Consider the following 25,792-nt stretch of genomic DNA (forward strand, 5'->3'; position numbering starts at 1 on the left):
CTTCTTGGTGGTATTATGAGGATTTGTGACCTCATGGACCCTCGAAAGGATCCCTGGGACCCTCAGGGTTCTCTGCACCACACTTAGAACCACTGATGTAGCTGATTTGTGGGCGCTACAGGCATCACTGAGAGTTACTGTGTACCCAGCACTGTTCTAAGTGCTTTTTGCTTAACATTGATTTAATCCTCACAATAGCCCTCTTGAGGTACGAGCAACTACACCAGAACCTGGAGGCATTCTAATTTATGCTGTGTCTGAATTTTTGATTTTGGCATTTCATATGAAGGCAGTACTATTAAATATTAACTAAAACAAGTCAAAAGTGATGTGTATAGTATCTGAAACTTTAATTAATAAACAGTCATGTGGGACATGTCCAGAACACTGAATTTCTTGAGTGGGATTTGCATGAAATCTTTTTTTAGCATGTTATATTCTTCTACAAGTGTTTAGAGACCACCCACCCATTTAGTAGGGGTGGGCTAGGGCCTGTGCCAGTTTCTGGCTCACTGCATTGACTCCTGAGCAGCACCCTGGGCTGGGTCTAGAACCATGTAGATGTATCTTTGACTCCTGACTGTACTTCTTCACCTGACTTGACCCTGGTCAATACTGCCAGGGGCTCACTTCTTTGTAGTTTACTTGTGGCATCATCTTATCTAAAGTGATTTAAGTTCACCCCTGATCATCACCTGATAGGTTGCCACTTTGAAAGAAGAGCTTTGCTAGCAGGAGTTTATATTGGACTGAAGTACTCTTGAATGAGCTAGATAGGAATTTCTCTTCCCCAAATTAATTATGCCACATGATACCACTCTTGTACAATCTAAGAGGATTGCATTCTGTCCCTCAGTGTCTCAATTATTGCACAAGGTAATTTTTCTGAGGACTCTTGCCTTCACCATGTAGATAGACTTTTTGTCTTAAAATGATCTGGCTTGTGCGGAAAATTAAAAAGCAAGGCGATAGTAGGAAAGGAGAAGCAGGGAAGAAAGAACCTTTGTCTTAAATAATAGAAATAATAGCTTATCTGAGCCAGAGGTGATGGAATGTGAACCTAGTGAGCTTTATTGCCATGACTTCTTTTGTGATAAGAGGAATATTTGGAACTTTTCTCCAGTTCAAGGCGGGTTGCCTCTTAGGGTATGCTGTTCTGAATGATTAAATGGGCAGTGTTTCTGTTCTCCTCTGCAGAATGTTTTCCAAAAGCAGGAGGCTGTAAAGAAGAGACCAGTGTCTTTGCTGTAGAAGGTACTTGTGACACCAGCTCTGATCAGGGAGCCAGTGTTGCGTTATCTTCTGCTCTTAGGAGATCTGAAATGTCGGAGGACTGCAGGGGATCTGAGGTAGCTGCTGCCCCTCCTGGGGTTAGCCTCTTGGTTTCCTAGCAACCTGCCTGTTGCCATGGTGATACATTATCCAGAGGGCAGATCCACTGCCTTTGGAATGCTCTCTGCTCCTTCTTGGGTGCTGGGAGGCTGCTTGCATTTTCTGTTATCCTTTCATTGGCAGCTAGACTTGAACAGTATTTAGTATATGTTACCTAAAATATTTAAAAGGAAATATGTTGTATGACTAAAATAAGACTGATTGCTTCTAAGAAATAGAGCATAAGATGTACCTTGTAAGAAAGGTCCCCTTGAGGTTGCTTTTCAAAATCTTTGGTAATTACATCGTATACATGGGCTTTTAAATATCCTCAATGGAGGCAAGCCTTAGTAAAGACTTGTCATTTGGGGACTCTTCTGGTGAATGAGGTAGGTGATCATGCTGTTATTTAGTTAGGCTTAGGTTTGCCTGAAGACCACAGATACCTAGAATAGTAGTGACTTAAATAGGATAGGACTGCTCCTATCTGTTAGGAGTGGTTAGGAGCCAGGCAGTCCAGGGCTGGTCTGGTGGTTCTGCTCCCAGAAGAACTTGGAGCCTCTTCTAGCTCGATGCTCTGCATCCTTGAGGTCTCGCCCCTTTCTTCGTGGTCCATCAGGGTTGCTCAAGGTCCAGCCATCACACTTGTCTTTAAAGGTGTGGTAACCTCCACTAACATCCCATCAGTCAGCACGTGGTTTCATGGCCAGAGCATGCTGTGAAAGAGACTGGCAAATGTAGTTTTTAATCTTGGCAGCCATGTGCATAGCTAAGAGTCTATAGTTCCTTTGAAAGGACTGAAGAATAGATATAGGGAGCAACTTGTCGTCTCTGCCACGTCGGGCAATAATTGTTCCCTGACAGATTGCAAAGTTTAACTATTTTTTTTCTGATTCTAAAGGTAACAAGGGAAAAATTAAAATATGCCAAAGTATAAAAATGGGAATGTGAATGCCTCTCCTTGGCCATCCTTCCCCTCAAGCTCACCGTTAACAAGTAGGTACAAGTAACTCAGCTTTGTAGGTGCTGGGCAGTTGCAGTGCTTTCTCTACTTTCTCAATCTTCACAGAACTCCTGAGAGAGGGCACTCTTAGTTTCCATATTTTGCAGGTAATTGTGGTGTGAATAAGTTGCCCGGGTCTTGGCTTTAGCAGACAGCAGAGCAGGGGTTTCAGGCAGGTTGTCTACCCCCAACACTCAGGGCAGCAGTCTCGTTGCCTCCTCACCTTTCCATTTAATTCCAGTAAAGGAGGGGTTTTGAGGGGGCTCTTGTAAAAGGTGGGTTCCAAAACTAATGTGAATTACGACAGCTTTATTGGGATTGGAGGAAAATCAGCCTGTACCTCCAGTTTCATGAACTACTGAAAGCATTCACCTGTGGAACTGTGGGTGCCTCGCTGGGCACCTCTCATTCTTGCTCACACAGTACTTCCTGTTAAGCACCTAGGTGCACAGTACCCACTCCTGGGCTCATTACAGTGTGGCCTGTGACTCCTGGGTCTTGAATTTAGTAACCAGCAACTTCTGAGGTGGTTGGGACACAGTGCAGTGCTCTAGGTCTTTGAGCTGCCAGTTAATTACTTGATTAAATGTAAACAAGTAGAAAACCCTGATTCAGCTGTTTGTGGAGCACCTATTGTGGGCAAGATAATGGGTCAGAGAGAGGTCCTCTTGCTACTACAGGTGGAGATGTAGAGACAATGATGATGACAATGATAATGGCACTTTAAAATACCAGAGAGATGATGGTAGGGGCATCATGGTGGAGTGATGTAGTATTCTGGCACTTGAAAATGCCTAATTGGCATCTTGGATCTCACAGTGCACTGTCATCAGGGGCTTTATCTTCATTTCACAGAAGAAAAGCTCAGCACAGTGAATTGCTTAAGGTTGCTTGGACAGGACTTGGAGCCAGATCACATTTCCTTTTCAGTATACCATGTTTGAGAAGCATTTAATTTAGAAGTCTCACGCTGGACTCAAGGTTTGGTTCCTTTTCACAAGAAGTCATCATAAGAGCACCTAAAAACACACTCTACTGTAATGAACTCTCCCTCCCTCGCAGACTTACTGAGGTGTTTGACCGGAGCTGCCATAGAGCCCATGGCTATATGGCTGGTCCAGGTGTGGCCGCCATTCTCAATACAGGAACATTCCATCATAACATGTTTTTGATAAGCAACCTACCTGTGGAATGATTTAGAACATGTCTGTTAATTTTTTTTTTTAAGGCCTGGAGAGTAAAAACGGGACAGAGCACCCACCCCTTCCCTAGAGAAATACAATTTTTTTTTTTCTTTTAAAAGCCTGTCTTAATAACCTGAAACTTGCCTGAAGGGTTTCAGGGTCTCTGAAATGCCAGGTTCTCTAATTTCAGCCCACCAGAGTTTTGTCATGTGAGGGCTTGAATGACAGGCCCTTCAACTAAGAAGTGTAGTGCTTGGTTCAGTGTTCGTGTCTTAATATGACACATTTAATCAGAAACCTCCAGGGGGTCTGGCAGACATTCTAAGATATTTCTTTGAGTTCAGCATATTACCTCAGAGAAGGAAGTTGGTATTTGGGGGCAGAATGTGGGAGGGTGAGAATAGAGGTGAAAGCTTTGGTGGGGCCTTTTTGAGAAATAACTCCTCAGAAAGTGGTTTCGGGTAATTTTTATATATTGGTTATGTATTGATCCTGAAAATGTCCTTTGCCTCACTACTATAAGAATTAAGACTTGTATCACCTAAGAGGTCTTCTGGCCCCGCTTACCACTCAGGATCTCTTTTACACAGAATTTTTCGTAGGTTAGGCATTTTGTTTTGCTTGGTTGCTTCTGCTGTTGGAGAGCTCATCACTTAATGAGAGAAGCCATTCCCTTTTTATATTCCTGAGGATGTTAAATGTATTCCTTACCTTAAGCAGTGGTCTGCTTCCCTTAACCTCTGCTCATTGCTCTGAGGTCTGGGGTCTGAGACCACACAGAACAGATCTGCTCTCATGTGATAAGTAGAAGGTGTCCTTCGCCTCTGAAGACGAGTGTGTATCTCCAAAACATTCTCCCAGCCAGACGCTCCCAGTCTTCTAGGGAACTCCAGAATGGTGTCATGTGCCTTCACCTTCCGGCCTGCTGTACTTGTTGCCGTTTCTCGGGAAGCAGAGTGCACAGGCGCGTTCTGTGCTTCCTGTGGCCTGTGCCCTGCCCTCCCCTCCTGTTGGCTTGGGCAGCTCGGCTTCTGACCACCACCTCCATCCTTGTTTTGTTGGCTCTTGCTGTTTTTGTTTTATCTTCTCTTTTAGCTTTAGATAGTGACTTTCAACCTTTTTCATCTCAGGGCACATACAATTTTGATTGATTTACAAAAAAAATAATACCCTTTTTGCTTCACAGTGACTTTTTAAAAAATCAGGAGCTCATACTTGTATATAAGGATTTCTGATACCAAGAATTAACCACTCAGATGCAACCTTATTTATATTTATGGTTCAAGACAGGACACTCACACTGGACGGCTCTTGTGTTGGCTGCTGTCATTTTTTTATTTGACAATCTAAGGGAAAAGAGTTCAGTGCCCCTGACTAGTTAGTCAGGTATTGCATGTTTTAAAAATTCTTGCAACACACTGAAAAATCACTGACCAAAGAGACTTCATATTTCATTTCCATTCAACCCTGTGAGTTTCATTTTGCCAGCTATCCTGTTCTTTTGGAATCTTTCTGTCAGCCTCTGTCAGCCCTTGCTGCCAACCGCTTCTTGCCTGGACATTTTGGAATGAGTTCTCGTTCCAGTTAGGAGTCCTGTCATCTGAATCCTCCCACCTCCTTTTCAGTCTTCTGCCCCATCATGCTCCGGCTTTGAAGACACTTACTTAAGCTATTGCCCAGAGGATGGACTCATATGGGGATGAGCATGCCAGATGATGTCTTTCCCGTGTGACTGAGGTCTGTCTTTGTAGTCTGGTCTCTGCCACTTCTCTTTGCCCCACTCCCTGAAAAGACAAAGGAGAATTCTTCCCCTTTGACAAAAGAGAACTGCTATGCCTTGGAGTGCTCAGCAGTTTCCCCTATGCCCTCTCCACTTAGCCAGTCTTTGATTTCGCAGTTCAAATTCATTTTGAAGAAGCCACCTCTAGCTCCCCCTAGGCAGTTAGTCATTTTCTTTGCTGCTCTGTTTATGTGGGCCCCAGCTTTTCTGTTTACTGTAGGGCCTGTCCCTCCCACTGTGGCATCAAAGATCTGCGTCTGTTCACTTTGGTCTCCTGCCTGAGGGCCTGAGCTTGGCACAGTCAGCGGAAGTTAACAATCCTGCCTTTGTCTTAGTAGTTTCCTCACTTCTGTGGAGAAAACCCATGCTTGCCACCAGAGCTTTCCGTGCACAACTTGGGTCCCTGGACAGGTGGTGTGGTGCCTGAGAGCCCCTGAATTGGTGTGAGGATTTTGTGTATGAATACATTTTCTGAGGACAGGATTCATGTCCCCCCATAGTCTGACCCATTGTTTGCTTCCCTCTCAGGAGATCTGCTCCCAAAACAAGCATCTGAACCTCTCAGCAGGTAGCTCACTGGTGTCACTGAGGCTTGTGTTACAGCCTTGCATTACCAAACCTGAGGACACACACTTATTTCTGTCAGTATACATTGGGTCACCTTAGGAAATCACATCTGCTGTATACCACAGACTGTTTTTTGTAATAATCACCTTTATGAATTTGGCTTCAGGTTGGAGGTAGATGGGGATGTTTTGCTGAAAACTGAATTTACAGGAGCTGGGACTTTAGTTTCATTTCTTAGTGTCCATGAAATCAGTTTTAGGCTTGACTTTGATGACTCCATAGATCAACCAGATTGGCTACCATGCATGCCTTTTATCTCTGGTTCTGACGTGGGGGCTGGGGCTTGCCTTGCTTCATTAACAGACACTGTTGGGACTAGGAAACGACCTTCGGTTTGTTAGCTGTGCCATTCTCAGATAAAAGGGGTTACCCAAAGGAATTTTAGTCCAGAATAGCCTGGCCAAGATAAATAATAAAGTCATTATTGCAAATGATTACTGTTTCAAGTTCCTAGAAGAAATAAGCTACAAAGTGTTTTTGCTGCTTGGGCCTATAGTGGTGCATTTTGTTCCCTGAACCTGATAGATTTTGGTCATTTGTAGCCAGTTCCTGGCTGGGATGGTTGGAGAAAATCCTTGGATCAGAGATCTACTGGGCTGAGTATTTGTAAGGTTGGATAATGCTAGTCAGGCCTTGTGCAGAGGACTGCTCACTGGCCCTGCTTCTGTCTGTTGATGTCCATCCTCTGCCTGGCTCCCCTCGTATCTTTGTGTGTTCCTTTGCCTAGAGACTCATTTTGTAGCTCCCTGTTCATTATTTGGGCTCCATTATTTGGGCTCGCTCCTTCCTCCTGATTTGGAGGTAGAACCAGGCAGTGTAGCCTAGTAGGTGCTTTTCGGAAGTCCTGGGGCCCAGTGACTCAGAGGAGCATGGCAGGTGCTGGTGGGAGCTGCCAGGTCTGGGGCTGCCATTCATGTTGTGACCAGCACTCCCTAGAGCACTCATTCTTAGGACTGAATTTCTGCTCCCTGTACCTCCCCAGACCTATAGCTGAGGGCCATCCCCAGCCTAGCTTGGTTGCATTACTAGTTAAATTTTCCTGGGCTGGCTGGGGAGCTTAGTACTGTTTGAATTTGGCACGTTTTCCCATGGAAACCAAATTTCACACCAACAGCTTTTAGAATGTGGCTAATTCAGTTGACTTCATGAACCAGTTGTGGTGATTTTAGCTCCCAAGGGGCAGAGAAGGCTGAAACCTGGGCAGCAGATAAAATAATACATTTGCTGGTCTCTGAAAGGGTGCAGATAATCTGGTTTGAGCTCTTTTGGGGACCTGTGACTCAGTCTTTGTGTGGGTAGTTTGTGGAACTTTAGCTTTGGTTGGACAGCTAGTAATAATAGCATTTCATTTCCTTCCCTCCATTGAAAGGAGAGGACCTACTGACCTAACCTATGTTGTATACTGTGCCTGCGTGTGCACATGCATGTTAAACGTCTGTAAAATTACTGAGCCCTCTCGGCTTACAAGTGGAAGCAACATGCAGCATGATTTCTGAGGTTGTAACTCTTTCTCAGGTGGCTGTGGGGTTTTCTTCTCAGACAATAGGAAACCACCACTGTGCTGTCTGCTGGAGTTTGCCCCCTGCACAGTCCTCAATCTACGTGTAGCTCGATGCGATCTGTTGTTTCCTAGTGAGGGTTTTTCCTTGGGTCAGAGATCTACTGGACTGAGTATTTGTAAAACTGGAGAATGCTGGTCAGGCCTTATGCAGAGAGGACTGCTCACTGGCCCTGCTTCTGTCTGTTGATGTCCATCTTCTTTCTGGCTCCCTTCATATCACTGTCTGCTGGAGTGTACCACCTGCACAGTCATCCATCTACATGTAGCTTGATGTGATCTGTTGTTTCAAATTCAAGGATAACCATAGACCTCTTTTAAGAAACAATAGGAACTCTTACGGCAGTTTATAAAATATTTTTTAACAATTATACACAATGTAATATTAGGGACTAAATAATAATTCAGCTAACCACCCTGCTTTGTTATTCTTTTCTTATTTTTGTATAACTCATATAATGTCGTATTCTTGAATTTTTTCTATTATACATTATATTTAAAAGCTACATAATATTTTAATAACATAGTTTATTTTTTCTATTCAAGTTGCATCTACTTTTTTAGTATTGTGAATTATACTTAATATATTTATGCTTATCATATTTTACCTTTTGAATTGCTCAGTTTCCTTAAAATGTATTTCTAGAAGTGGATTACTTTTTTAAAAATTTATTTTTTATTATTGACAGTATTACAGATGCTCCCCATTTTCCCACCCTTTACCCCCCTCTATCCAGCAGAAATGGATTACTTTTTGAAGAGGGATATTTTTTCATTTCTTGAAATAAATTAGTATATTAAGAAATATCAGGCCCTGTCTGGTTAGCTCAGTTGGTTAGAGTGTTGTCCCAATACATCAAAGTTGTGGATTTGATCCCCGGTCAGGGCACAACCAATGAATACATAAATAAGTGGAGCAACAAATCAATGTTTCTCCCTCCCTCCCTGCTTCCCTCCCTCCCTTCCTTCCCCCTTTTTCTCTCAAATCAATAAAAACTAAAACAAAAAAAAGAAAACCAATCATACTGCTATCAGTATTATAAGAATGCAAAAATATGGCACCTTTTTAATCTGCTTTTCCTTAGTCTCAAGTGATGTTGAACCTTTCTCTTTTTTCCTAATCCCCTTCTATGCATGTGATTTCTGATCTCATTACCACAATAGGTGAAACACTGTGCACCTGGTTTTGAGTGGACATGTTTGCTTTGTGATATGTGGTCTTGCTATTTTGCTAGTAAACTTGTTTATGTGTAAAAACTCACAAAATTAGGTTTGTAAAGAGTTTTTCTATTAGGACATTAAGACTCATTTTTCTGTGTAATAAGGATATGAATCTTGGTGTTTATCCCTACAGATTAAAAAAACAAACAAAAACTGGCTAATTTCCATTCTACAGAAGTTAAAATCTATATTTAAATGTCAGTCTCTTGTGATTTGTTTCATTACATCGTGTAATGTTTTTTTAAGGTTATAAAGATTCAGAGGTCTGATACTCCCTAATATGGTTTCTAAATAGTTTGAGAGGAAAAAAGTGAACCAGATAAATTAGTCCCTTCCAGCCCTGTAACTTATATGACAACACAGCTTCTTGTCTGGATGCGGTACCTCTGGTTTGCATTTCATGTAGCCGGGTGAGGGTCCAAGCTAAATGCCAGGGCTGGCCCTTAACCCTGGGTAAACAAGTGCGGTGGCCCTGGGGTGGGAAATGAGCCACCTTCTCATAGTGGTTCTCCTTTCAGCTGTAGCCAGCCCTGTCCTGGGCCTGAAAGAATGCACCAGGGGCTCAGCAGTGTGGTGCCAGAATGTGAAGACAGCCACTGACTGCGGGGCCGTGAAGCACTGCCTGCAGACTGTCTGGAGCAAGCCCACAGTGGTGAGTGCCCGTAGCTCTGTGCTCCATCCCTTCGCGCCATCTCTGAGGACTGCCGTTCACAAAGCACTTTTTCTGGCCTCGTTTTGTTTGCTCCTCTTCGGGACCCTGTGAGGAGGCAGGACCGTTGGTGGGCGCCCCATTTTACCACAGAGGGAACGGAGGCTGGAGAGGTTGAGGTTCCGGCCCCCCATGGTCACCCAGCCTCTTGGTGACAGCAAGAGGCTGAGGTCCTCCCACGCCCTCGCGCTGTGCTCCCTGCTCCTCCAGGCCTCTGTGCAGGTCCCACCTCTACCCCAGATCAGGGACCAGCAGGGTCACAGCTTCCATTCCCAGAACTGGGCACACGGGGATAACTCTCATCCTTGGTCACTCACTCAAAATCTAGATGTTAAGCTTTTCAGATCCTTTCTTCCTTTTTGATGGTTTTTTCTCTGCCTCTCTCAGACAGCTGCCTGTTTGGGTCAATAATTCAGATCCTAGAGCTTTAGTAGATTTCTTTCCAGTTATAATCAAACTGGAAAAGATGCTACTAATTTTTTTTCCATCCAAACAGTGTTAAATATAGCATATTCATGTGGTGCACTTAGCACTTGCAGGGAAATACTGCAAGATCACAAACCTCAAGTGTGTTCTGCCCGTGACCCAAGCCCTCTCAGGAGACGCCGGGCTTTGCTTGGCTCACTCTCTGCTCACTCTGGGATGCATACTTCCTGTGGTGCAGACTGGGTTTGACTGAGTGGAGTTCAAGTTCTTAAACAACTCGATGGGCCCTGGCTGGTTTGGCTCAGCAGTTAGAGTGTCGGCCCGTGGATTGAAGGGTCCCGGGTTCGAGTCGGAACAAGGGCACGCACCTTGGTTGCAGGCTCTGTCCCTGTCGGGACACGTATGGGAAGCAACCAGTTGATGTGTCTGTAACATTGATGTTTCTCTCCCCCGCCCCTTCCATTCTCTCTTTGAAACAGCAATGGAAAAAAATATCCTTGGGCGAGGATTAAAAATAACTAAAACTTAGTGGCTCAGTAAGAGAATAATAATTAAATAACATTGCTCTTTAAGAAATATTTTCTGAATTCACTGGACTGTGGTCACAGTGACTTTCAGATTTGGTCTCTGATTTACTGCTGATCTTATCTTTAATACTGCTTCCTCTTTTCAGGGTTAATGTGTGTCAAGCTTGGGTATTAAATTTTTCTCTTTTGATAAGACAGCGTCATGAATGATGCTGGACTCTCTTGGTTGGCTCCATGCACATTATTAGCCTGACTAGGTCCAAAGGTTCAAGTAGGTTTCTCTGAATGCAGCCAAGTTCACAGGTGTCCCTTAATCTTACCCAGACACCTTAGTTCCTTCTTCATGGTTTGAAATCAGTTGATATCAAGAACGGAGCTCCCCAAGAGCTATGAGAACCAACCAGATTTCCCATGGTCCTAGGCCATGTGGGGTCCTGGATGTGTAGGCTTGTCAAAGACTGGTCATGTCCCTAAGACAAGGAGTGGCGACCACCTCCACCTGAGCACAGCGCTGACCCGAAATGGAAGGTAGATGGAGTGCAGATAGCAGTGCCCTGTGAGTGTGCAGAAGCACCAGTATTGAGCTGGGGCTTGTTTCCCTGCCTGCCCCTGTAGCTCTGTGGTGGTGACATTGGTCGTGGTGATATTGCATTGCCTTACCGATTTTCTCTGGTTTCCACTGCTCTGATTCTCACTTTCCTGAGCCTGTTTCCTTGCAGGGTTGTTGTGAGCATTAATAGGAAGTTCGGCTTATACTGTGTGCACTGAGTAAGGTGCTGAGGGGTAGCACGTGCAGGAGTGCTTCCTGTTTAGGTTGGGGAACCAGAATGTGCCTGTGTGTCAGATGTGGCCATGATCATGTCCCTGGGGGTTTCAGCTGTGTGTGGCGAGTTATATCCTGCAAATATAGATCTCTCCCTTGTGTTCTTTCCTTTTAGAAATCTCTCCCCTGCGATGTATGCAAAGATGTCATCATTGCAGCTAACAACATGTTGAAAGACAATGCCACTGAGGTAAGCTGCCACGAGTGTGTGTGACTGAATGGTGGCCTTGTGGCTACATGCATCGGTTGCTTAAAAAGCTGTGACTTGGGGCAGGGGGGAAGTCTAACAAGGAATGGTCTAGGCCCGGGTAGGATATAATTAGGTTATCTGGGCCACATACTGTTTTTGTCATATAGTCCCCTCCTCCTCCCATCTTTTAAAAATGTAAAGACCATTCTTACTCAGAAGCTGTGCAAAAACAGGCTGTGGGCCCTAGTTTGCTCTCTCTGCCCCCAGGTGTTCAATGCCTGAGGTCGATTGTGATTTGTATTGTATGCTGTTAACCTTTGGGTCTGTTTAGCTATCTCTGCTCCCTCAGAATTCCCTGTGCCTGTGAGATCACAGGTTGGAGGATCTGCTTCTTGCCCCATTAGTGTGACAGCCATGGCTACAACCTGCCTTCTCCCAGGTCCTCTGCCTGAGGGTTGCTGTTTTCCAGCCTTCACTTTTCTGGGAGCTGTGGAGGGCCTCCTGCTCTCAGCCCATTTGTAGAGAAGTGCACCCTGACCTGCCCCTTGCCTGTGTCCTCTCTAGCAAGAGATACTCGTGTACTTGGAGAAGACCTGTGATTGGCTTCCTAAGCCGGACATGTCCGCCTCATGCAAGGAGATCGTGGACTCCTACCTCCCAGTCATCCTGGACATGATTAAGGGACAAATGGTACGTGCTGGAGAATAGGTCTTCCTTCAAGGCTCTGCGGTCCAGGGAAGCACCAGACCAGAATAGAGTGGATAAAATGAGAAGTCCGCTCATACATGTGGGTTTTCTCAGTAGCTCTTTACAATACAGTTCAAACATCCAGGATGGCTCTGGCATGGCAGAAACTCTGCCTGTAACTTTCAGGGTTGGGGAGGGTACAAGAAATAGAAACTTACGTGATCACTGAAGGGATATAAGCAGGCATAGCATTTCTAGGTGCTGATTTGATAACTCCTATGGGATCTTTATGTTCGTTTGAGCAAGCAGTTCATTTCATTTCTATGATTTTTATCCTAAGAAGTCAGGGAATGTATTGTGGGTTCAGCTAGAAGGAAACTCACCTTTCATTCAGTAAGTATCTGGTGTGTGTAAACCATATGCCAGAGGTTGAGTTTTTGGCAATGAGCAAGGAGCCAGGTCTGTGAGATTTGGAAAGACCCTAAGAAAGAAGAGGTGCTTAAAAAACTGAGAGGGCCACTGTCCCAAGATGGGACCAAGGTTTTGGTAAGGACTGTGGCCTTACATCATGCAAGGCCTTTTAGGCCATGTTTAAGGATTTCAGGTGCAGCAGGAAGTTCCTGGGTTTCAAGGAGAGGAATGCTGTGATGATAGGTACCTTTTTGAGAGGGTTTGGTCTAGGTCCCACTGATAGGGAGTTGAAAGAGGGGAGGCTGGCCGGACAGTCAGGTGTCAGATGTGCTGGGGGCAGTGGAGATGGACAGATGCATGTTTTTTAGAGGATAAGTGGACTACACTTATTGATGGAGGGGATGTCTTCCAGGTTTCTGGTTTGAACTACAGGGAGATGAGTGCTTAGGCCATAGCTAAAATGGAGATGGAGTTGTAGCAGGCTGGGTAGTTTAGTTTGAGGTGTCTGTGAACTGGATGTGCACGTGTGAGTTCAGCCAAGAGAGAAGGAAGCGGACTAATTCCGAGGCACCAGGTGGCCTCTTTCGTTTTCCTCTGGGGAGAGGATTTCCAGCTGGACTTCTTTCCCCATCAGAGCCATCCCGGCGAGGTATGCTCTGCTCTCAATCTCTGCGAGTCTCTTCAGAAGCACCTGGCAGAGCTCAATCACCAGAAACAGCTTGAGTCCAACAAGATCCCAGAACTGGACATGGCTGAGGTGGTGGCTCCCTTCATGGCCAACGTCCCCCTCCTCCTCTACCCTCAGGACGGCCCCCACAGAGAGCCCCAGCCAAAGGTAAGCAGTGGGCCTTGCCCCTGGGCTCCACTTTTGTTTGGATTAGAGATGACACCTGAAAGTGGCAGTGTATGTGTGCTGAACTGGGGACTCACACCAGCCAGCCTTCAAATGGTTGTGCCATGGAGTTGCTGAAGAACCCAGACATTTACGTTAAGTTAAATTCAATTTAAAAACTGGGATTTAAAAAATATGCAAAGATTTCCCCCCCTTCCTATGAAGTTTTACTAAAATCAATGCCCAATTGATTTTAAAACTCAACAATTTTAGAGCCTGTAAAAACACATTGTGAACTGTTCAGGGAGTCACACCCAGTGCTGTGGTTGCGAGCATGTGAGGACTTTTCCCTAGGAATTCGAATCTTCTTGGTTACTGTAGGAGTGTGCCATGTTGACAGCCTAACCACCTCTGTCTCTGTAGGCTGGTGGGGATGTTTGCCAGGACTGCATCCAGCTGGTGACTGACGTCCAGAATGCCATAAGGACCAACTCCACCTTTGTCCAGGCTTTGGTGGAACATGCCAGGGAGGAGTGTGACCGCTTGGGGCCTGGCATGGCTAGCATGGTGAGCCTTACCTCTTCATGGGCTCCAGAGACAGGAGTGGGGGAACCAAGAACACTCCACTTCCTGGGCTACCATTTAAAGTTCCATCTTAGGGGCTTTGAGGAAGAAATTGTTCAGCTCCCAATTTCTCTTCCAGAAAGCAGCAGGAATAGGTGGTGGATACTAACATACTTTGTTGGTTAATTGCATTTGTACGTGTAACAAAACTCTTGGGACAAAATAGTGGAGGATGACCACTTTGGTGAAGATTTTTTTCTCCCTGTAACCATATATATAAGAAACAATACTAGAACCACTTATAACCCTGTTTTTTTCGTTTGTTTTTTAAAGTATATTTTTACTGATTTCATAGAGAGGAAGGGAGAGGGAGGGAGAGAGAGAGAGAAACATCAATGATAAGAGATTCATTGATCAACTGCCTCCTGTACCCCCCTGCTGGGGATTGAGCCTGCAACACGGGCTTGTGCCCTGACCAGGAATCCAGCTGGGTTTTCCTGGATCATGGGTTTATGCTCAACCACTGAGCCATGCTGGCTGGGCATAACCCTGTTTTTAAAAGCCTGGCTGTTCTATGTTCATGATTCTAAGTGTGCTCTTCCCACAGCCAGCAGGGTTGCTGTCTGTGGTAAGCTGCCAACTGGCTTGCAGGAGGTTCCCCCAGATGTCTTCCTTACCTTGGTGAATGTTAGTCCTGTGGGCTCAGAAACTCCCTTAGGGGACTTTATGTCTTGGACCCTGTTCACATTAACGACGCTCAAAAGGTTGGTGTGTAAAACCAAAATGCCAGTTTAGTTAGTACCTGACAATCAAATAGCCTCTGCTAGACTGGATGTAGGGAAGCTGGTTATAATGACTCCATGGGTCTGGGAGCTAGAGCAGCCTTTCTGGGTGGCAGTGGCTGGCTCTGGGAGGTGAGGGTTCCTTTCTGATGACTTACTCTCTTGAAAGCCTGGGAATCTTTTGGCCTCATTCAAGTATCTTTTCATATGGGCTCCTCCAATATGGAGGGCTGTCATATTACCCTTGGTTTTCTCACTGTGGAGGCTCTCCAGTTAGGGCCTATTCTCTGAGGGTCCACAGGCAATACCTAGGTGTGTATAAAAATTGGCAGGTTGCAAATCATTATAACTTGATTCTACTGGATTTCAACTTAATCATTCTGTCCAAGAATGTGTGAATGGATATAAAAAGTAATCTCTGATTCCCAATAGTATATCTCACAGCCACACTCACTGTAAATTGCTACTGAATAGTAACTCTGTCACCTTGGAGCAAGGTTAGAGCAAAGAGGAGATTGGAGAACCTTATCTTTCAGGGCCTTTGGTAAACATTTTCAAAACACCTTTTGCATACGGTTTTCTATAAGGTAGAGAATAACCAAATTGCCATTTTTGTCTTAAAAAAACTTGCCCAGGGCAGACATTTACAAGAATGTACTCTGGTGTTGGAAATGCTTATTTTTTGTGTGTGTTGTAGCAGTTAATTTCACTAACAATTTGTTCCTCTGTCCCCAGTGCAAGAACTACGTCAACCAGTATTCTGACATTGCTGTCCAGTGGATGATGCATATGGTAGGTGGCAGGGGAGGTTCCTTTTTAGCATTTTTCTTTATCTCAAACTCTGTGATTTCCAGGAATTTTGAAAAGTATATGGCTTAGTTTCCCTAATTTACCTTTGAGTACTAAATTAGGCCAAAATGAGCCCTTTTTGACCAGCTGACACTACCTGCAGCTCACTACCTACCGCTCCCTTACCTTTCCTAGCCTCACCCTCACCACTGCCCTGGTGCATTCTGGTGGTTCATTTGCCTGTGCATATGTGAGCTGGCTGTCACCTGGGCCCCATGGGAATAGTCTGCTCTGTAGCTAGGCCAGGCCTGAGAATTACTGTGTTGCAGCCCAAATTCCAAGGAGGGGAGAATCTCTCCTCTTAGAGCTGATCCCGTGCTCTGTAGCAGTGTTAGCTGTCCGTGCTGCATGAGTCCATAACCCTCGCACTTGCCTCTGATGTATTCAGGGGGTAGGGGCATCCCTTCGTTATTAGAGATGAAAAGTATCATCAGCTAGCCAGCCAGTTCCATGCAGAAAACTGCTGTACAGAACAGAGTGGTCTGGAGCATCATTCCATTGGGGACATGGCTCTGGCCTCCTTTAGACCCAATCTGCAGGGTTGGAGGGTGGGTTGCACTTTTTGCTTTCTGTCATGCTTGCTTCTGATTATGTTGATTGGCCTACAGTCCTTGAGGTCTCTAACCAGGAATGTTTTGGTAGTTTCATTGGAATGTAGCAGTGCCCATTTTGCGATACAGCAGCAGAGTTGAGTAGTTGAGATCTTAATGCCTTGCAAGGCCTAAAAGATTTGCTTGCTGCCCTACTCTAACAACTGAGCACTCCACCCAGTCAGTTGAGGTTATTTGGTATTATTACTCATGCTTCACCAAGGTCTAAGGCAGCTTACAAAGACATGCAGTGAGTAGGAAAAAAATAAGCCTTTTATGTGACTGATCTAGTTATGCTCCTCATAGATAACTAAAAAATATTTGTCTCACTGTAAAAATTAGACTGCATATAAGTTCTTTGAAAATGCAGATAATACTTCCCAAGTAAAAAATCAAATAAAAAATATGGGGTTTTAAAAAACACCATGAGGTCATATTTTATATACTTCTGCAAATTTTATAGTTTGCATTTTTTACCTAAAATTACATTGGTCATTAAATATTTTGTACAAATGATTTAAGTGTCTGCATAATATTTCACTCTGACTAGAACATAATTTATGTAACCAATCCCCAGTGGCTGGATGTTTGGGTTGTTTTCAGGTTTGCCCTTGGGATAAAAAGCACGATGAACATTCTTATAGCCAAATCCCTATTTTTCCCCTTAGTGTAGGTAATTAAAACTGGAATTGCTGAACCAAAGGGCAAAGCTTTTGATAGTGTCAAACCAGCCTTCCAGATGGCTTTGGCCACCTGGGGGTAGATTGCCAGGAGACCTGGGCAGAAGAGAGTGTGGCTCAGGGTCTCTAACCCTCCAGCTATATTTTATAACACACCTAATTTGGGCAGCTCTGTGTCTTGTTCCATTTTGCTGCTCATAACCAACCTGAGGGCAGGGCCTTGCAGGTGTGGTGGGGTTGGGCTTCGGGGATGGAGAGCCCGTCACAATATGGCAGTTTCTGGGGACCTGCTGCCCAGTGTTTTGAACATGATTTGGTGTATCGGGGACATCGGGATGGTGCACACACAAGCTGGGGAGTGTGACCTGTCCATTAAGGAGGGTAAGAGCAGTTTGTAGGACCTCGTGCGCACCCAATAGTAGGAACAAGGTAGGTGGCTGATTTGTGATTGCAAGGAAGGTTCCCCTAAACTTCTGGTGATACCCTACACCTGGTTAACTACTTGTTATTTTAATGTTTCTTAACTGTTGTGTCCTTTCCTTTCTCTTATTTTTATCTCCGATTTCCTGGTTTTTTTGTTCAACAGCAGGATCAGGTATGTGATGGGGGATTTGCTTGTAGTAGTGGTCTTCTGCTGCTTGTAGCTCTTTGCTTATCTTTTTGTATGGCATGGTCCCCTCTGACAGATACAAGGAAAGATTGTGAAAGGCTGGGTCCCTCTCTGTGTTTATAGGCTGGCAGGGGAGCTTCTGCATCTCTTCTGTGATTCAACACTAGAAGTGTTGGGGGTTCCATCTCCCCTTCAGGGGGCCAGAAAATGAAGCCAGCAGAGCCTCACACTCTGGGCCAAATCAGTGCCCAGTGGGCCAAATGCCAGACCACCAGTGTGATGATGGGGAACCATGGGTGGTCCCAGAGATGCCTCAGCTTCCTGCACTGTAGGCCTGACTTCTGGTGGGACCTTGTTTCTGTCATGACTTGAGAGCACTGCATGTCTTTAGTCCTGTTTTCTGTAACCCAGAACTGCTTCTGCTGCATGAGCAGATCACTTGCAAATAGAGAGCAGACTGTACCTGTCTGCTGGATCCAGAGCATTGGAAATGATCTCTTGATTGCAGCTTTGTCCCTCTGGGTGATGGGGTCCTGCGGGTCCTGGAGCCACATCAGACAGCTTGAGAGCTATGCTGCGTGGCATAAAGGGGGCCTCTGAGCCATCAGACCAGACTTATGGAGCCAGGTGCCCTTTTGGGGCTGTACCGAGCATTGCTTCCTTCTGAGCAGTGGAACTGAGGATTTTTGGAGACTAATGGGAGGGAACTTTGGCTGAAATATCTGAATTTTCACTTAGGCCACCTCATGGAGTTAGTAGAACAAAGCCAATCTGAGAAAGCAGCCACACACCTCCTGAGTCTTGGTCTTTCTCTAGAAAGCTGCTGTGTCTGGCCCTGTTCTGTTTTTCCCCTATTCTTTAAGTGTGCCACAGATAAGATGCGTCAGGTACACTTTCAGACTCCCCCAACCTTAATTTTAGCCTTCTTGGTATTAAAACAAGGTGAACCATAGCCATGGTCTAGCTCTCTTAACAGGTCTCATTTTAGCAATCCTGTTCCTGCTGCTTTATGGTTTGGTGATGGGAAGCAGGTGCCATCAGGCCCAGAGCTAGTTGCTGGTTGCATTTGGTTTACAAAGTATACAGAATGTGTATACTTTTATAGTGAAATGGTTAAACTGTCCAAACTATCTAGTTCTTTGTGGTTTGGTGTCTGATTGGGAAAGGGGATCAATCTGGTGACTTGAAGGCTTCATGAATTTGGGGGACTGGGTTTTTGTGTGAACTGTGTGTGTGCAGTTGTGAACATGGAATGTGGTTTTTTAAAAAGCTAACATTTTCCCTTAATGCATCATTTTAAATGGTCTTGCCATTAAATGATCCAGTGTGGTTTTACTTCTAACACGTTTGCTTCTATTAATTTATAAGCATAGTAGTTCCTTCTCTAGAAATAACATAGAGCTTACTTCCCACTGAGCTCAACTGAAAAGCAGGTTCTAGAGCAGACCGGTGTCCTTGGAGATGGTTGATCACCCATTAAAGGTGTGGGAGTCTGGCTTCCCTGGGGTGCTCCCTGGTTAGAGCAGAGTGGGTTCTGTTTGATCTCCCCCCAGAGCTTTGTGTGGCCTCCTTCCCTACTTGAAACTGGTCCATCTGCATTTGCACGAGCTCCTTTAGATTTAATGAGCTCCTTTAGATTTAATGTGGCGTCTTTACAATGTCAGCCCTTGGCATTGGGACCAGGTTGCTCCTCTGGCCCTCTGGCCTTTGGGTATAGAGAGTGGGAGGTGGGGGTGGTGGGTGTAGGCCTGCACTGCCATCTGACTGCTTTTTCTGTGCTCTCTTCAGCAACCCAAGGATATTTGTGGACTGGTTGGGTTCTGTGATGAGGTGAAGGAGATCCCCATGCAGCCTCTGAGCCCTGCCAAAGTGGGCCCGGAGGACGTCATCCCTGCTCTGAAACTGGTGGAGCCTGTTAAGGTACCTGGTGTCATTGTTTTGTACTGGCCAGTGTCATATTGAGTACATTTATTTCCTTGGTTATAAGCCCTAGAGCTCATGGGGTCAAGTCTACATTTATTTAGCACGTCATTTGAGATCATTTTTCAGTGCCTAACTCCAACCTAACCTCTTATGGTGTGCTCTCTGTGGCCGCCCCACACCCTCCCCCACACTTCGGAACCATAGTACAAACTTCGTATTCCTAGACGTCTCTCTCGGTGTGCTTTCTGTGCACACGGGTGTCTGTTGTGTTTCACTTGAAGAGCCTCCTTTATTCCATAATCAGTTTATATTCACGTCTTACAGGTCAGGCAGTGTTTTAGAGTTGAGGTCTAGAATAGCCCACCTACAGTAGTAAACTAAATTGTCCTTGTGTGCCATATGGTGTGATAGTGCACCATATGGCACATGCATGCACTTTTCGTCTCCTTTAGCTGTCTTGTTCCCCTCCACTGTCCTCTCTCAGCATGTGCAGAAAACAAGAGGGACTGGAGCTTAGACCCTGGGAGGAAGCCATATGTCATTTTGAATTCAGTAGGAAGTGGCCCTTTGTGATGTTAATCTGTCCTTGGCCTCTGTGTCCCTCTCCTTTAGAGGAGCAGGACTAAGGGGTGAGGTGAGGGCTTCAGCATTCAGGTATTCTCCTTTTACCCCCTCAACAGAAGGACCTGGTCCAGGCGAAGGCTGATATTTACTGTGAGCTCTGTGAGTACGTGGTGAAGGAGTTGGTCGGGATGATTGACAGCAACAAGACTGAGGTATGTGGGTTTCCAGAATACTGCCCTCCTGGCAGAGGGAGGAGCTCTCGGGTATCCCTTGAGCCAGAGTGGCCTAGCGGGGGAACCCAGCAGAAGAGGTGGGCTTAGTCATTGCTGGTGCTGGACACAAATCTCTCCCATCTTTACCCAGCCTGCCATCTTCCCACATAATCCTCTTGTGTTGCAGGAAGAAATAATTCACGCTTTGGATAAAGTGTGCTCAAAATTGCCCACATCCTTGTCTGAAGAGTGCCAAGAAGTGGTGGACACTTATGGCCGCTCCATCCTGTCGATCCTCCTGCAGGAGGCGAGCCCTGAGTTGGTGTGCAGCATGCTCCAACTCTGCACCTCCCAGGGACTGCCCGCGCTGACCGGTGAGCCCAGTGGGAGTGAGGCTGGCTGGCCCCTCAGGTTTGGGAGGGGCTCTGCCGCCACTGAGCCTGTGCTCTTTTTTATAGCACATGTGACTCGGCAGAAGGATGGTGGCTTCTGTGAGGTGTGCAAAAAGCTGGTTGGCTATTTGGACAACAACCTGGAGAAAAACAGCACAAAGGAAGAGATCTTGGCTGCTCTTGAGAAAGGCTGCAACTTCCTGCCTGACCCATATAAGAAGCAGGTATATGCCCTGGGCTGTTTTCTGCCCAAATCCGAACCTGCCTGAGGATACAAAGGCTGGGTTCACTGATTGTACCCTTGACTGAAGTTTTGAAGCCATTTCTGCCTGTAGGCATCGAGTCCAGTGACATTTTTCTCAGAGGCGATCTGTTGGCTCAAATGGAGCCACTGGGGGAAAATAACAAGCGAGTCGAGTGTGGGTGGGGCATCTGTGAAAGAGGCCCTGGGACCACTGGGCTGGCAAAGTCAGGAGTTCTTATAGAAGACCATGCCCAGCTCCCCTCTTTACCCTCCCACTCTGCTTGGGCACACGTAGACCTGAACCCGTGTCCCTGTGTACTTCATAGTGTGACCAGTTTGTGACCGAGTACGAGCCCGTGCTGTTAGAAATCCTGGTGGAGGTGATGGAGCCATCCTACGTGTGTTCGGTGAGTTCTGCTGAGCAGCGTGGGTTCCTGGGCATGTGACCTGGGAGGTGCTGTGTGGACCCTGGAAGGTTCTTCTGAGGGTTTTGGCCATGGGCCAGAGTCCCTGGAAATGGGGCATGAGGAGCCCGGAAGATAACCAACCAGTTCTAGGCTCCACTACTTACTTGGCAGCCCCCATGGTTTTTGGAAGTGCATGCCAGAGCTCCACTTCTCCATGCTTCTGGAAGCCGATAACCTCATTTCTGGGAAGGCTTAGTTGGTCAGATCTAATCCTCCCTTTGTTTGCCCTTTTCACCATATAGAAAATTGGAGCCTGCCCCAAGGCCCATAAGCCTCTTTTGGGAGCGGAGAAGTGTGTCTGGGGCCCAAGCTACTGGTGCCAGAACATGGAGGCAGCAACCTTGTGCAACGTGAGTAGCTCAGCAACTGCTCTGCAGGCCTGCCTTGCCAGGAGGCAGCTTGATTGACATTCCTGCTTTAACAGGAGCCTTGTTGACCGATGCTCTACTCTGTCTTTATGTTAGTGTAAACACTGGTGAAGAGAGGCAACTAGGCTTTCTCATGGCTGCCCAGCAAAGGCAGGGCTAGCTGTGTTCTTGAGGAGTGAAGGGTAGGGATGGGTAGTCTTTAATGTTTTCTTGTTTCTGCTTTCTCGCTTTCACCTCCAGTTTCCTCTGAGAGGGTCAAATTTGCATGAGGTCCCTCCAGGGATTGCACAAGGCCTATTGGGTTCATTGTCCCAATTCTTACATAAGACCTCATGTTCCTCGGGTGTCACTTTTGCCCTGGTTGGAGCCTGGCCTGAATCTTCACCCACAGCCAAGCAGAGCTGTTTTAGAAAGGCCCTGAAAGGTAGCACCTGCCCAACAGCCCCAGGGTGCTGTGGCACCATCCTGGCTGGATAGCCACCAGTTGTTGGGTGACCTCTCCATGCTGTTTTCCTGGGTGGGGATGTTCGGACCAGACTCTGTTACTTAATGCTCATTTGCGCAACTTTTTCTACCTCGTGAGTTTCTCTAGTCGGGGAGGAGGGGCTGACTGCTGATTTGGGAGAGGTGGTATCATTTTGGGCCACTGCAGGGAGGGGTGGCGAGGCCCATCCTGGCCGTGTCCACCTCCTTCCTCCAGCCGGGCCCTAACCCATAGCATGCCTGTGGTGGAGCAGGTTTCTGCTGCTGTCCTGGGTCAGTGGGCCTGTGGGTCCATTTCTAAGGTCTGAGCTGGTGTGTACCTCTGACTCTCGGGTGAGGAGTTCTGCCTTGGGGCTTCCAGTGCAGCCCGTCAGCTGATGCTGGGCCTCGTGTGTGACTAGACAAAGGGGTCCTTGCCCTACCTGCATGGTGCTTATCTGCAGAACATCACCGTGCTTTGCACCTGCTGTTCTGGACGCTTGCCTTTGGAGTCCCCAGAATTGATGAGCACGTGCACCCCAGTTTTAAATGAGCTGCTGTCCTGGGTCTTCAGTGTCTGGTGCTGTCCAGCTGACCTAGGACAAGATTAAGTTTCCATTTGGGGGTGATGTCTGATATGTGAATGGCCAGGGATGGAGTTTGTTATCTGAAGAGTAACCCAGTTTTCTCTCTCTTATCAGGCTGTCGAGCATTGCAAACGTCACGTGTGGAACTAGAGAGGAAGCTCCATCTTGGAGAAACCACGGCATCTTTTCCTATTTGTATGTCTGGGGGAATGAACACAGATCTACTGACTTTGTTATAAAAATAGGCCCCCCTTCCCCTCACGCCATTTATCTCCCTTGTTGTAGCTTTACTGTCAGTGCAGGAGGTGCCTAGGCCGCCATTGACATACTGCTTCAGTATCCTTTTCTTTCTGCCACCTGGATAGTGATGTCCTGCACCCTGGAGGCCGTTCACTTGCCCTTGCATGTGGTTACCTGGAAGAGGAAGGGGCTCACTGCTGGCAGCAGCCAGGGCTTCTCCACAGAAGGCCATCTGTCCTCTTGGTTGGGGCTTTGCTCTGAGCCCTGACCGGTGGGTGCATGGGCGCTCGTGGGCTTGGGCGTCTGAGGCCTCTGCCTACCCTGAGGGACACCTCCCCCTTCCTGGGCCTCTTGGCTGCTAGACAAAGAAGCAAAGAAAGGCAGCTTTATATGAAAGATTAGAGGCTCAAAATAATTAGGCTTTTACACAGTATAGTTTGCACTGAAATAGATTTTGGAAGTGGCTGTTCAGGAGACCTGGGTGGGGTTTGGGTTTGCTGCTCCTGGGTCAACCTTTGATCCACCTTTCCTGTGTCTTCCCTGGTGATGCCTTGTTTAGGGTTCTGTGGGTTTGCGGGAGGTGGGGTGGTGGGATGTCTGCCTGGGTGCAACCTGCATAACTCAATGTGGAGGTTCTGTGGGCCTGGCTTGTGTGAACATGTGGACAGCGGTGACCACCTCATGCCTGCTGTGTGCCTCTGTCCTGCCCGGGCCCACTACTGCTCTGGGCTGTCAGCCCCTCACCTGACCCATTTCTTGGATATTGCTTTTGACCTTGAAATAAATGTGGATGACCAGCTCCTAAGCCTCTGGCTTCTGGGTAGAGGGCCTGCTGGGTGCGCTGTTCAGGGGGCCTTGGCTGCTGCCCTGCCTCCTCTCTTGTTTGGCTGACTCTTCTGTCACATTTCTGGTTGTCAGGGGACAGCAAGACCTGCAGTTGCCACTAAATGGACTTAATGATTTTTTTGTTTTGCACTAAAGTTTCTGTGATTTAACAATAAAGTCTGTCAATCAGATCTGAGCGTTTCTCTGATACTTCAGCCAGAAGTTCGGATTCTGATTAGCTCTCTAAGGCTGTGGACCTGTAAGTGCTCAGCTGTCCTGTGGCACCTCTTGGTCAAAGAAGGCAGTGGGTAAAGAAAGTCCCACCTGGTGCTCCCTGAGATACCCAGGGCCGGGTTGGGCCCAAGGCTGCTGTGCCCTTCACCCCCACTCCCTCTCTCCTCCCTCCCAAGGCTAGCCAGGCGGGTAGTTTACCAGAGCGGATTGCCAGTTCTCATGAGTTTTTCTTTTTAAAATTCAGACCATTCCAGAAACGTTCTATGAGTACCAGTGAAACAAATCAAGGGGAACATATTGAGGGAATCACTTAATTTAAAAAGAAATACACATGAACACTCTACATTCAAAACCCAGGGGGGAACATCAGTCACTTCCCTTTATGAGCCAGGTGCGTCTGGGAAGCCAGTGCAATGGAGAGAACGTGGTTCATGGGTAATAACCTTGTCCATGGAGGGAGGCAGGGAGCACGCGCTGCCTCTGCCTGGAGGGCCAGTTAGCTGTGCGGCAGAAATGCAGTGAGACCTGAACCGGTCAGTCAAGGCCAGGCAGGGGATGGGGACTGGGAGAGGTGGGGCGGGCAAGAGGGCCTGCTTGGCCTCTTTCAGCTCAGCCTGGGCTGAGTTGGTCCTTAAACTCTTGGTCCCCCAGTGACACTCCTTACCTCATCCTTAGACACAACATTTTTGTTTGGTTTTCTTAAAAAAATAACAAATTTTATGAAGGTAGAGATCAAATGCTGAATGAGCGCCTGGCAGAAGTGGAATCTGAGCTGCACATGGGCAGGTTGCTGCCACTGGACCAACCCAAGGTTGTGAGCCAGGGTTGGCCTGGGGGGGCCCACACCCTGCAGTCCTGGTGCTGCTCACACCAGCGAGGCTTCCCCATCCGGTCATAGCTCCGTGATCTCTAGGGGGCTCTCCATGATCACATCTCGAAGCTTGTGCAGAGGCGTGGATTTGGCGGACTCGGTGCGGGCGTTGCGCTCAAAGGCACTGGCTTCAGCAGCTGTCAATGTCTCCAGCGAGCGGCCCAGACCCTTCTGGTCATCTTCGGGCAGGCTGTTGAGGTCAGTGGCCAGGAGTGTGCCCGTGCTGCCATGCACCATGTGGATTCCATCGGGCCCCTTGAGCTCCGGAGGCGGCTTGCAGAAGCGCAGGCTGCCCTGGCCCGGGCTACACTCCCCTGGCTCCTCCAGCTCCGTCTGGATCAACTGCAAAAGTCCAGGATCCCCCACAAGCTCAGGACCATGCCCAAGGGGTGAGCAGGTAGGTGGATGGCCCCAGAGTCCTACCTGCCACGTGCCTGTTTCCTCCCCGCTGCACACAGGCAACCCTGGGCTCGTGGCAGTGGCCCTGTGCAGCCTCTGACAGCTTCTCAAGCTGGGTACAAAGGGGAACCGTGGATAGTGCTACAGATGTGCTCGGGGATATGGGCTTCCTACGAGTCTTGAATTCTGTGTATTCACTGTGCTGTATAAAATCCTGTGATGCAACTGTAGTATCTGGGTTTGTTACCAAGTTGGCCTCGAGCAAGGTCAACGTTAGTGGCCAGGTGGAAAGTATCCACCAGTGAAATTGGAGGGGACTAATGGAGCTTTTGTTGTGTGTGGAACTCAGCTTTAGCCCAATGGTGGCCCAGCTGGGTTTTTAAATTAAGGTCTGATTTTAAAGTATTGATATATCACCACAGGCAAACATGTAGACCTATTTCAACCTACAGCCAGTTTCTTTAAATGACTTCACCCCTTCAAGTTATCTTCTTGGGGTTCCTCAAATCTGAGAAACACTTCCTTGTGCCTCCTCCATCCCTGGAAAGCCCACTGCAGGACCCAGAAAGCAGAGCCCACT

At 47.0% G+C, this 25,792-nt stretch overlaps 2 protein-coding genes across 6 annotated transcripts in view; one reads left to right on the plus strand and one right to left on the minus strand.

The window, feature by feature from the left end:
* PSAP (prosaposin) overlaps positions 1-23,899 on the plus strand; it is a 30,916-nt gene extending 7,017 nt beyond the window's left edge. For both annotated transcript variants that reach the window (XM_016224087.2, XM_087824360.1), the window contains exons 2-14: positions 9,263-9,396; positions 11,345-11,419; positions 11,984-12,109; positions 13,152-13,352; positions 13,773-13,916; positions 15,431-15,487; positions 19,213-19,344; positions 20,028-20,123; positions 20,311-20,497; positions 20,582-20,739; positions 21,086-21,166; positions 21,469-21,576; positions 22,758-23,899. In XM_016224087.2, coding sequence (XP_016079573.2) covers positions 9,263-9,396; positions 11,345-11,419; positions 11,984-12,109; positions 13,152-13,352; positions 13,773-13,916; positions 15,431-15,487; positions 19,213-19,344; positions 20,028-20,123; positions 20,311-20,497; positions 20,582-20,739; positions 21,086-21,166; positions 21,469-21,576; positions 22,758-22,793 — 1,535 coding nt within the window. In that variant the 3' untranslated portion in view covers positions 22,794-23,899. The remainder of the gene's footprint in view (positions 1-9,262; positions 9,397-11,344; positions 11,420-11,983; positions 12,110-13,151; positions 13,353-13,772; positions 13,917-15,430; positions 15,488-19,212; positions 19,345-20,027; positions 20,124-20,310; positions 20,498-20,581; positions 20,740-21,085; positions 21,167-21,468; positions 21,577-22,757) is intronic.
* An 802-nt stretch (positions 23,900-24,701) lies between these two features.
* Positions 24,702-25,792, minus strand: part of CDH23 (cadherin related 23) — a 338,466-nt gene continuing 337,375 nt past the window's right edge. For all 4 annotated transcript variants that reach the window (XM_087824365.1, XM_087824361.1, XM_087824363.1 and 1 more), the window contains one exon: positions 24,702-25,155. In XM_087824365.1, the coding sequence (XP_087680491.1) occupies positions 24,835-25,155 (321 nt within the window). In that variant the 3' untranslated portion in view covers positions 24,702-24,834. The remainder of the gene's footprint in view (positions 25,156-25,792) is intronic.

This window comes from Miniopterus natalensis, chromosome 14 (assembly GCF_054644295.1).
Source record: "Miniopterus natalensis isolate mMinNat1 chromosome 14, mMinNat1.hap1, whole genome shotgun sequence".
Taxonomy (NCBI): domain Eukaryota; kingdom Metazoa; phylum Chordata; class Mammalia; order Chiroptera; family Miniopteridae; genus Miniopterus; species Miniopterus natalensis.